The following is a 12,326-nucleotide window of genomic DNA, read 5'->3' as shown; positions in this document are numbered from 1 at the left end:
TCCTTACTGGTTTTCTTTTCTTTCCCGTCTCATTTCTGCATCCCCTCACGGGCGCCTCTTGAGAGCAGTCACAAATTAGTACTTTTCCATAAAGTTGAGGCTCGGAGTCTGCTTCATGGGGGAGCCCAAACCAAGGCAAGGACGGAGAGCAGGTCCTGGTGGTGGCAGGCATGGGTATGTTTGGGAGAATGTGACCTGGGTCAGAGGGGTGAGGGGGATCACTGGATACAAGACATTTGAGAAATGTCGATGGTATCGTCTTCTTGGAGGCTGAAGTTATCTGTGGTGCTGGTGAAGCTGCGCCAGGCAGGAAAGTCATCGTTATTTGGGTACGTGGGCGACCTAGGAGCTTCCAGATGGAGCAGACGGATGGCGGCAGGCTTTTGGGCCGGGGTAGGAGGATAGATCGGAAGTGACGAGAGCACCCCCTCTTCTCCATCCTGTGGTCAAGCCATGCATGGAGCCAGGTGGCAGGGGAGGTGCTTGTTCATCGGGAAAGGCCGCCATCTGCACTGTGGTCCCCTCTTCCTCGCTTTTCCATCCTCAGCAGACAGGTGTGTCAGAACCAGGCAAAAAGGAATTATTCAGGGCTTCTTAGCCTTTTTGTTCTGGGGCCCCTGTGGCTATCTGATGAATGCTATGGCCCCTTCCTCAGAATAATATAAATGCCTCAAATAAGGTTCTTAGGGAAATCAGTTATGGTGAAATACTGTTATAAAATGTTATAACTGTATCGTTTGTGATATAGTAACACATGTGCTTCTTTGTTACTACATTAGATAATCAGATAAATACCGTACTTTCAATGGATGGTGAGTGTCAACAATATCTCGATATGTTTGCAGTGCTTATAATGAAAACATCTGTGATCCCTACTGGTGCCCAATCCCAGCTACTGCCTGGGAGGGACGGTATTTTGTCTGGGTTTGCAACGGAAGAAAATACAAATTTTGCCACAGGTTAGCAAAAATAAAAATGTAATTTTCTGACCCAAGTTCATGGACTCCCCGAATTCTATCAGGTGAAGAACGTCTGTGAAAACCCCTTTTCTGCACTACCTCTCCCTCATAAGCCTGGCCTCCGGCTAGACTGGCAGGTGCCCTTACTTTGGGGATTGGAAAAACAAAAGCCAAATTCCTGGCTTTTAAAAGAATAATACAGTAAGTTCCCTACATACAAACCTTCACGTTTCGAACTTTCAAAGATGTGGACGTGTGTTCGCACGTCCAGTCGCGTAAGTTAGTTCACGTGTCTGGCATGCATTGTCCTGTGCGTGGTTCCTCTACAAGTGGTTGTGCGCTTTTGTGCACTTTACTATCCTGTGTTTGTTTTTTATGTATTCTTCGTGTGAAAAGTATTATAAATCTATGACAGTACATACCATATAGCCGACTGAGTTAGTTGGGTACCTAGGCTAACTTTGTTGGACTTACGAACAAATTGGCCTGACGAACAAGCTCTTGGAATAGAACTCGTTCGTATGTAGGGGACTTGCTGTACACTGATGCATGTTTAACAAATATTATTGAAAAGACCACTGTCTTCTTCTGCCCCCACTGCGCCTCCCTCCCCCTTCCCATAGAGTGTCCGTGAGTGAGGAGGGGACCCCGTTGGAGAATAAGTGAAGGGTCCCCTGCGTGGGGTGGGCAGCGTGATGGAGTCCGCCCTGAGGTTTCGGGCTCTGTGACAGACAGGACATGTCGGCAGCATGGAGACTGGGAGACGGTGGCCTCATCGAGAGACCTGGGGCCACGTGTGCCAGATGACTGGTCTAGAAAATGCAAGCTGCAGCCCAGGTGCAGACAAGTCCGTCGATGCGTACCTGGGTCATACTTGTGAACATTCACAACTGCTCTGACAGAAGTTTTAAACGGTTTTGTGAGGTGGTGGACACAGTGTCACGGGGGTTGCTGACGCTCGAGTGAAAGCATTTTCCTGGGTCCCAGGTCCCCCTGGGGAGCTTTGCTCTCGGCGTTTTTGGCTCTGTCAGGCAGAGGCGGACTGTGGCTAATTAAAAGGTTTATGAAGACTCCATTCCTGGTTCCCATTTAATTCACTTCAGACATTTTAATATAAGTCGTGCCAGTTTAATACGCTGAGCCTCTGGATACAGCATGTCAGATCCTGAAATAACACATTGTAGCATCGACAGTATTGTGCTCTGTGGTAATTTTATTTCTGAGAAATACTTAATTTTTGGTCAACTTTATTGAGGTTGAATTACATGTGCTCAACTATTGAATAGTATGAATGTGTTAACTGTGGTGTTGATTTACAGATTTAAAGGAATGCTCTGAATGTATACTTCTCATTTATAGAGAGTTTTATAAACAATTTCTTATGTACGGTGAGCACAAGTTGAAAAGAACGTTACAAAATCTTTCTGCCTTATGGAATGTTCTAAGATGGCCCTGCAGGACATTCCTTGTGGCTTTGGCTGGTAGAAGACATCACCTTTAATTAGGATGGCGTGGACCGCTGGATGTGGTGGGAGAGTCTACCGTTTATTCTGTGTGTGTCCTTGACCTCTGTTGCCTCACTCAGGCACATCACTCATCACTCCTCCTCTGTCCTCATTTTACTAACGAAAACTTGGGCTCAGAAGGGCTGCGGGGCCCATTAGCACAGCTAATAAGTGACCAAGCCGAGGTCCACCTTCATCTCCGCCCAGCTTCCCAGTCTGTGCCCTTCCTCATCTTCTCCTCTCCCGACGTGGGGAGGGCTGACTGTCACCTGGGTGAGCCCCCCCTTGATCTGTCTTCACCACTCTCCATGCTTCACTTTGGTAGCACCTGGGAGCTAGAAGCCTAAGTTCGTAACCTAATTTCAGCCTCTGAAACGTTCACAGTGAAGGGCATATCCTCAGGCTTCTGGGGAAGGTAGCTCAGGACGTGGAAGAGAGAGTTTCATGTTGGCTCAAATCTTGACACTTGGGGATGACATGGAGGTACCTCTCAGATGAAGTGGCTCCAGCGAGGAAGCTTTGGTGCCCTGTTTTCGCATATTTCTGTTTACTCAGCGGTGTTATGGGAAAGGCTCTGTGGCCCGGGGGTGGGGACAGCCCTTACATGGCAGTAGTACCCAAAGTACAGCCCCCTGACCAATAGCATCCTAAGAACAGGTTAGAAATGCAGTTTCTTGGGCTCCGCCCAGACCTACTGGATCAGCCTCTGGGGATGCTGCCTAGCAAGCTGTCTTCTCTTTTTTTTTTTTCTTTTTTCTTCTTCTTTTTTTTTTTTTTTGGCTGTACGCGGGCCTCTCACTGTTGCGGCCTCTCCCGTTGCGGAGCACAGGCCCCGGACGCGTAGGCCCAGCGACCATGGCTCACGGGCCCAGCCGCTCCGCGGCATGTGGGATCTTCCCGGACCGGGGCACGAACCCGCGTCCCCCGCATCGGCAGGCGGACTCCCAACCACTGCGCCACCAGGGAAGCCCTGTCTTCTCTTTAATAATCTTTCCAGGGGAGGTTTTGCAGCAGTTTGAGGACCACAGCTTTATGGCCCTGAAGAGAGCTCGTTCGTGTTTTATTTGTAGGTAAAACTCCACCCTAGGTACCGGGTTCCTGATTCTTTGACAACCTGTGACCTCATCAGGAACCCTATCCAGCCATCCTCAGTCACCTGGTTAGAGCTGGGCCGTCCAGGGTAGGAGCCAATCGCCACACTTGGGTATTAGGCACTTGAAACATGCCTAAGTCTAAAAGAGACATCAGATTTCATAACCTTCGTGTGAAAAGCATGTAAACTATTCTGTGAATATTTTTATATTGATTACACATTGAAATGACAATATTTTGGGTATGTTGGGTTGAATAAAATAGAATGAATTTCAGCTTTTTTTTTTTTTAATGTGAGAAAAGTTTAAGAAACATATGGAAGTTTAAGGTAACGTATGCAGCTTGCCTGCGTTCCACTTCTATTGGATAACGCTGTTAAAGTTCCACATCCATATAGATAAAGAGATTATTCACGTTTGGAGAGCCTGGGTGTGTTATCGTGTGTGGAGCAGAGAAGACTCCGTTTTTCCCTCTCAACCCAGCTCCCCAAACTCGAACGCTGACTAAAGGGATGACCAGGTTTGTGCGCTGCGGTTGCTTGAGTCGCGGTTGCCCTGTTCTGAGCTCAGTGCTGCCGCTGAAGACATTCTGCCCGTGACAGGCGGGAACACAGCTGCCCAGGGATGTAGGTGGATGGGGATCTTTGTGAAGGATCCCCTAAACAATCAAATGCTCTTTTTAAAAATGCTGTTTTGACCTGAAGGTAACATTGGAAGCATTAAACCCTGAGGAAAGAACAGAGGCACATTTGAAAGCAGAAGTATTTCTCTAGTCCTGTATCTGTGGGAGAAAAGTTGTAAGAGTCAAGTACGGATTATCTGTGACTGGGAATAAGGACTATGCTGAATCATTCTTGGTCAGCCTGATTTTATTTTAACTTTAAATCTTTCAAGGTGTGACGCATTCATTATGACCCAGCCTGGAAGGGCTCACGTCCGTAAGAATGGAAAAGCCCAGCCCCACTTGCCTTTCAGTTGGATTATTGAGATGTTTGAAGTCTTCTAGGGTCTTGCTAATGTAAAAATTGTCACTAACTTGGTATTTATTTCCAATTTCAGAAAAAGTGGTGTGAATACTTCATCCTAAGTAATATAGACGTTTTTGAATTTTGGAATCTGGATTTAACTCACCTTTCCGACTTAAGTGATGAGCTTTTATTGAAGAATATAGCATTTTACTATGAAAATGAAAGTGTTCAAGGTACCACCCTAGTATCTTATAATAATTATGCCTTTACCCAGAGATAAACATTATAAAGGATTTAAAGCTTCAAAATTATTTTCCTGTACTTGCAACATATAGCAGTCATTTTCTTTCAGGTATTTATTTATGCGTGTATATAAGTTTTACTTAGTTGCAATCAGAGTGAATGTTGTATTTAAAAATATTTTTAACTTAATATTACTCCACAAGTATTTTTGGAAAAAATACATCTTTGGGAACTTGGCATTTCTAGATAATTTTAACAGGTGAATTTTTCAGTTGAATATACACAGAACATTTTTCAGAATATTTACTCTAATTAATGTAATCATGTACTACTATTAGATATTTAGGGAATTTTAAGTTTTTCCAAAGATAAAGCTGATTTATATATTTGTTGTATATAATTAATTTTTCTTTCTTTGAATAATTTTATTAGAAGAAATCTTCTGCTGTTTATTCGTAGTCAAAGAAAAATAAAAGACATTTTAAGAGAACTACAACTGATTGAGCATTATTGAAGCTTCTTTGACCTCTAAGATTTGGTTCCTACATATTGCAAGTGTTAGAATGAGTTAGCTACAAATAGATTTAGCAATCCTCTACAAACTTTCTCATTTTTGAAAAATCATAGTTTTATTCTGTTTTATTGATTATAAAGTTATGTGTGACATAACATTTTCTGTTACCTTGAAGAATAGTTAGATATTCACCATCTGTTATTGTTAGTTAAGGCAGTTATAATGTTAATAGTTATCAAATAGGGAAACAGGATAAACTTTAAAGTCTCCAGGCCCACAGTCAACACTAGGGACCGTTTGGGTCTAGGTTCAGTGTGGCACTCACAGAAAATTTCACTGTTTGACAAGTATTTCAGAGCTCTGTGAATTTAGTTAAAATGTGTGCTTCTGTGTATGTGTGAATGACTTTCAGTGTTTACTACTTTGAACTCATGTAGGGCTACATTTGAATTTGGGAAACGGCATTATGAAAGATTATGAACATCTCTGGGATACTGTATCAAAGTTGGTCACAAAGTTTGATGTTGGAAAGCCATTTCCTCTGAGAACAGAACAATTTCCTTTTCTTAAAAAGGATCCATCACCAATCAGAGGTAATAAATCTCTAAATTAATTTGAAATAAAAGCATCGTTCCTCTGAAAATGTTTTGAAAGCACCAGTAACTAAACGTTGCAAGTATAAGTAATTTTCAGGTACTATGCATTTAAAATGACCTATACTGTCATATCCTTGGGGAGATAATCCTTTGAGTATAATTTTGAACAGTGATGTGTTTTCCTTGTAACTGACGTTGTTGCCAATTTTTAAGAAAGCCGGTGACTTCCATTTCTATCAATCTGAAGTGTAGAGCAAGTGAAAAATCTCCTGTGCGTAATGATGGAAAAGTTAGATAAGAGACACCAAACACCTTTTTACAAAATCGTAAGTAAGCTCAAAACAATAGGAGGGAAATTCCAGGAGCCAAATGTGAAGGGAGAGACTGATCTCTGGGTCACTCTGAGAATTTCTAATTGTCGGTCTGCCCTCCTAAGAATCTGGGTTTCAGTGTACTCAGTCAGCAGAGTCAAGACAACTCTAAGCCGGAAAATAACCTTCAAGCGATCAAAGGAATCTGGCGTGTTCTCTGTAGAGGAACATCCTCACATACCCTGATTTTACAGGGCTTCTCTGCCACATACGAGTGCACATGCAAATTTATAAACAGCAGAGAAATAAGCCCCCGGACAAACTGTAAGCTGCAAAACGAGAACTCTTAAGTATTTCAGATTTTGTAATTATCACAAGTAGAATATACTATATGTGTGTTTAAAAATGCTTGAAGAAATAAAATGTGAAATTTGAAACGTGAAAAACAAAATGATAGAAAACATCTTCACATTTTAAAATATTCAGAGTTGTTGAAATGAAAAGACTGTCAATGGATAGGTTCAAAAGCTGATTGGATTTGGCTAAAGAGAGAACTTGTGAGCTAGAAATAGATCAAAAGAACTACAGGTACAATAGTGATGAACACATTACATACCTTAAATTTACACAGGGTTGTATGTCAGTTCTATCTCAAGCTGGAGAAATTTTAAAAGAACCGGAAAACAAACAAAAGAAATAGAGATAAAAAATGATAAAATACATGTTAAAAGACATGGAAGACAGAATGAAGCTGTCTAATCTTTCATTCATTTGGAGATTTGGAAGGAGAGGCCAAGCCAGTGTAGATTGGGCCATATTTGACGAGACCGTGGCTGGCGTTTGCCTGGACGATGAAAGACAGGGATTTGCGCACTCAGGGCATATGATGAGTCCCGAGCGGGACAAAGCAAACGTATGCACACGCACACGTACAAATACACACACTAGGCACGATGCAGGGGGATTAGAGAATGTAAAAACGAAATATCTTAAAAGGACCAGAGTTACTTACAAAGGAATAAAAATTAGTATCTAATAATAGACTTTCCCAAATATCATTATAGAAGTCAGAACATAATGAAATCATATGTTATTCTTAAAATACAGTTTTAAGAAATGAGAAGCTTAGACATTTTTCAAAATACAAACGCTGATTTATCCATCATCCTGTCGTCACTGGAGACATTTCTATATCATGAATTTCAGGAAGAATAAAATGACCCCAGATGGAAAGTGACAAAGAAAGCCAAGGGATGTATATGTATAACTGATTCACTTTGTTATAAAGCAAACTAACACACCATTGTAAAGCAGTTATACCCCAATAAAGATGTTAAAATTAAAAAAAAAAGAAGAAGAAGAAAGCTAAGGGGGGTTGGGGATGTATTGATACAAGTGTATTTTTCAGAGTACAGGGGAAGAATATATATCCCCTTTCATTATGTCAGAATGAGTTCCACCAGACAAAGACGCTTGAGAGCAAGGAGTTGATTGTTCCCAGGAGGATCCAATAAGGGAGTGCTTAGGTAATACCAGGAAGAAAACACAGTCGGTGCAGGCTGTGTTAATGCATAGGTTTCCACGTGGGCAACTACAGGTAAGTTTTACTGGGAATCCTAAAACTGTGTGCACGCCACTTTGGAGATGTCTTACCCGAAGAGCAAGGTAGCTGGGGTATTTTACCTTGTGAGTTTCGTCAAGTCTCGGGGGGCGTGAAATCCTGAGGACTCTGCCTGCGCCCAAGGCTGTAAGAAGAAAGCGCTCAGGGAGAGTTGTAGGGACTCATAGGAAGGTTTCAGGCAAACGCAGGAACGGTGGACGTCGAGGAAATACCGAGCAGAGCAATTGCAGCTCACCTAGAATTATGAACCAGACACTGGATAAAGGGGCATTTGTTAGCCAGCTGTTGTGTATACGATCAGTATGTGACGTGTGATATCCATCTATCATATGTAGGTGTACATGGGCATAACATCAAGGAGGATGTAAGAGAAGACTAATGATGTAACATAATTTCATTGACATCTGTATTTTCCCCCTACTTCTTTTTTATTTTTATAAAAGCATATATGAGATTTCTGAGTGAGACCTCCATATTTAAATTCCTTGTTTCATAATAGGAAATAAGAAAAGGAACAAACATTTGAAATAGGAAACATAGGTGTTTTTCCGTCAGTGTATCTGTTCATCCATCCATCCATCCATCCGTCTATCTATCCTTCTATCTACCTACCTACATGCCCAATTGCTGCCTATTTCTTTATATTCTGCCGTGTTCCAGAATGTTTTAATGTGGAAAATAGCTTTATGGGAAGGGCTAGAATTGATTAACGTAAATAAATAAGATCAATGAAACATGATGTTCTTTTAAACGTGAAATTTTAGAAAATGATATCTAACGTTGCTGTATGAAAGTTTCACATTTGACCTTGTCGTACTACTTTTTTACAGATACCTCCAAGGAAAAGATGGCTAATTTGGGTTTTATTCCAGTGTCATGTCAGGTGGTTGATAAGTTTGCCGGGGACATTTTGAAAGATTTGCCTTTCCTAACGAGGTATGGGAGCCCCTGGGTGGAATGGATGAATGACTCATTAGAGCTTTTACAAAGTTGGACAGATTATTTATAAAGAGGTTCTATTAGATGTAACCTGTGTTTGTAACACATGATGAGTTTAGTTTCAAGCTTACCGATGTCTTGTGATCCTAACTAGCTTAAAACTCAACATACTTTTAACCTTAGAGTAAAATCATTCCAGCTCCGTGTTTGTAATTAATGGATGAGTGGATGAATATTTGTTGATGTCGATGGCGCGAGATACGGGGTGGATTCTGGATTCTGAAGCCCCATTAAACTGCTCTTTGGATTCTATCACCCACATTATATCTCGGAAAGAGGAAAAGTGGCTATGATTTTTTAAAAAAATTTTTTTAAATGAGATCTATGCTGTGCTATATTTGGAGGCACGCAGTTTAAAACGCACCTATATTTCTTTTCATCTCATAGCGATGATCCTATTGTAACTTCACTGGTCAAGCAGAAAGAATTTGATGAGCTTGTGCACTGGCATTCCCACAGACCCCTTAGTGATGATTATGACAGGACAAAGGGTCAGTTTGATGGTGAGTTCTGCGATTCTGGTGAAATACCTTAAAATCGATTTCACTTTCTGCCTTTTATGTTACAATGAAAAATTATTCTATTTCTTGGATAACGATAATGTACAAGATATGTAGATATATGTCAGTAAAGAGGGTGAGGAAAGAGCCCCCCTTTGCTGACCGTCATGTGTACAGGGGCACACAGCTGTCCTAGGAGCAAGTGCAGAGAGATGGCATTTGTCCCACAAAAGTTAGAAGCTGTTTTAAGCTAAGACAGTTTATAGTTTAAGACATCTGTGTGCTCCTTGATGGCAGGAATATTGAGGCTATAGGCTTGCAAGCAGTTGCAGCGGCTTTCACGTCACCCATAACAAGGGCAGCAGCTTACCCACCTTCACGCTCGGGATGGAGGCTGTGGCACCCCTGAGAGCAAGTTAGCCGAGACTGACTTAGGGACCCTTTTCCCCGGCTCATCCCTTGTCTTCTTTGGTCTACCCCATGCTCACCCCCACCCTGCTTCCAGTGGACAGAACTTACCTTCAGAAGAATCTCAGAGTGGACCTAGTAAGCATGTTCCCACGGAACACTTCCCAGCCTGCTGTTAGAAACAGCCACTAATATCCTGAAAAATACAAGGGAGTTTTTAGATCAATCATTAACATCCTTTGGAGCCGTTTGATTTACATATGTAGATACAGATATAGAAAAATCAGCCTGCTTTTCTCTGGGGATGGGAGTAAGTCATACCTTGAGTGTTGGGATTTCCTGTGTCACTGGAGTTTTCCACAGTGAGTCTTTCTGAGCTGCCAAGTTCTTGGCTCTGTGGCCATGGTCTGGAGTAAGGATTTTTCTGTCAAGTGATACAAGAAGCCATGATACCCTAGATGGACATCTTCCTGATTTGGCCTTAACCTTCCCCCTTCTTTTTTTTAAAATTAATTTATTTATTTATATTTTCGGCTGCATTGGGTCTCAGTTGCTGCGTGCGGGCTTTCTCTCGTTGCGGCGAGCGGGGGCTAGTCTTCGTTGTGGTGCACGGGATTCTCACTGTGGTGGCTTCTCTTGTTGCGGAGTGTGGGCTTCAGTAGCTGTGGCACGTGGGCTCAGTAGTTGTGGCTCGCAGGCTCTAGAGCACAGGCTCAGTAGTTGTGGTGCACGGGCTTAGTTGCTCCGCAGCGCGTGGGATCTTCCCAGACCAGGGCTTGAACCCATGTCCCCTGCGTTGGCAGTGGACTCTCAACCACTGCGCCACCAGGGAAGCCCTACCTTCCCCCTTCTTAACTTCATTCACAGGGCACAAAACAGAAGTAATGGCCAGAATCTCTCATTCTTTGTAGCATCTTGATATTTGCTTTGAGAGGTGTACAATAAAAGAGTGTTTTGTCCCTTGCATCCTTTAAATAAAGTAAGGAATCATTCTGTGGACAAGATATGGTGTGATTTAAGATTCCTTCTTTAACAAAAGTCATCAGCCTAAGTTACTGTTCCAAAGTAAAAAGAAAAGTGCACGTGTGTGTGGGATGGTGTGAGGGATTAGTGAGAACGCTGTTGAAAATATGTAGTAGTGTTGCATTTTAAGCCTTTTCTTTTCCAGAAAAATCTAGAGATCCTCGTCATCTTAGATCTGTGCAAACGTATCATCGTTTTCAACAATTTTATGGGAAGTCATTAGAATCAGTCACTTCAAAATTTGTTGTACCTCAAGCTATCAAGCCAAGGAAGAATTTCTGTGAACCCAAGAGCAAAAAGATACAGGTAGGTTATGTTCATTCTATCAATTTTTTTTTTTACTTTTCATTGTTCTTTATTGTTATTTGTTCAATCCCTTTGATAGTTGCTTTCCATGCTACGTTTTTAGAAAAGTAAAGGGATGAGAAAGATACTCCATGCAAATGGAAACCAAAAGAAAGCAGGGGTAGCTATACTTATACCATAGAAAATAGACTTTAATACAAAGACTGTGATAAGGGAGATAGAAGGTCATTATATAATGATAAAGCTGAAAACCTGAAAGCTTTTTCTCTAAGATCAGGAACAAGACAAGGATGCCCAGTCTCACCACTTATATTCAACATAGGACTGGAAGTTTTAGCCAGAGCAGTGAGGCAAGTAAAAGAAATAAAAGGCATCTACATTGGAAAGGAAGAAGTAACACTGCCTGTTTGCAGATGACATTATATTATATAAAAACCCCACCAAAAAACTGTCAGAACTAATAAATGAATTCAGTAAAGTCACAGGATACAAAATCAATATACAAAAATCTGTTGTGTTTCTATACACTAATGATGAACTATCAGGAGCAGAAATTAAGAAAACAATCCCAATTACAATTGCATCAAAGAGAATAAAATACCTAGGAATAAATTTAACCAAGGAGGTTACAGTACATTGAAAACTACAAGACAGTGATGAAAGAAATTGAAGAGGATACAAATAAATGGAAAGATATTCTGTGCTCATGGATTGGAAGAAAGAATATTGTTAAAATGTCCTCACTGCCCAGTGCAATCTATAGATTTAATGCAATCCCTATCAAAATTCCAATGGCATTTTCCACAGAAATAGAGCAAACAATCCTAAAATTTGTATGGAGCCATAAAACACCCTGAATAGCCAAAACAATCTTCAGGAAAAAGAAGAAATCTACAGGCATCACACTCCCTGATTTCAAGCTATATTACAAAGTTATAGTAATCAAAACAGTATGGTATTGGCATAAAAACAGGCACATGGGTCAATGGAACAGAATAGAGAGCCCAGAAATAAACTCAAGCATGTATGGTCAATTAATTTATGACAAAGGAGGTAAGAATATACAATAGAGAAAAGACAGCCTCTTCAATAAATGGTGTTGGGAAACCTGGACAGCTACATGCAAAAGAACGAGGCTTGGAACCCTATCTTATACTATACACAAGAATTAACTCAAAATGGATCAAAGACTTCAAGACCTGAAACTGTAAAAGTCCTAGAAGAAAGCATAAGCTGTAAGCTCCTTAACATTGGTCTTGGTGATGATTTTTTGGATTTGACA

General features: G+C 41.2%; 1 protein-coding gene across 1 annotated transcript in view; it reads left to right on the top strand.

The window, feature by feature from the left end:
• The window catches only part of LOC136124487 (probable ATP-dependent RNA helicase DDX60), a 77,833-nt gene that overhangs the window by 11,996 nt on the left and 53,511 nt on the right, over window positions 1-12,326 (top strand). Inside the window, exons 8-12 of the mRNA XM_065879193.1 lie at window positions 4,615-4,756; window positions 5,718-5,873; window positions 8,639-8,744; window positions 9,195-9,310; window positions 10,884-11,044. Coding sequence (XP_065735265.1) covers window positions 4,615-4,756; window positions 5,718-5,873; window positions 8,639-8,744; window positions 9,195-9,310; window positions 10,884-11,044 — 681 coding nt within the window. The remainder of the gene's footprint in view (window positions 1-4,614; window positions 4,757-5,717; window positions 5,874-8,638; window positions 8,745-9,194; window positions 9,311-10,883; window positions 11,045-12,326) is intronic.

The sequence above is a fragment of the Phocoena phocoena genome, chromosome 6 (genome assembly GCF_963924675.1).
Source record: "Phocoena phocoena chromosome 6, mPhoPho1.1, whole genome shotgun sequence".
NCBI classification, from domain to species: Eukaryota; Metazoa; Chordata; class Mammalia; order Artiodactyla; family Phocoenidae; genus Phocoena; species Phocoena phocoena.
The sequence above is the reverse complement of the archived record's forward strand: the minus strand, read 5'-3'. Positions and strand labels throughout refer to the sequence as shown.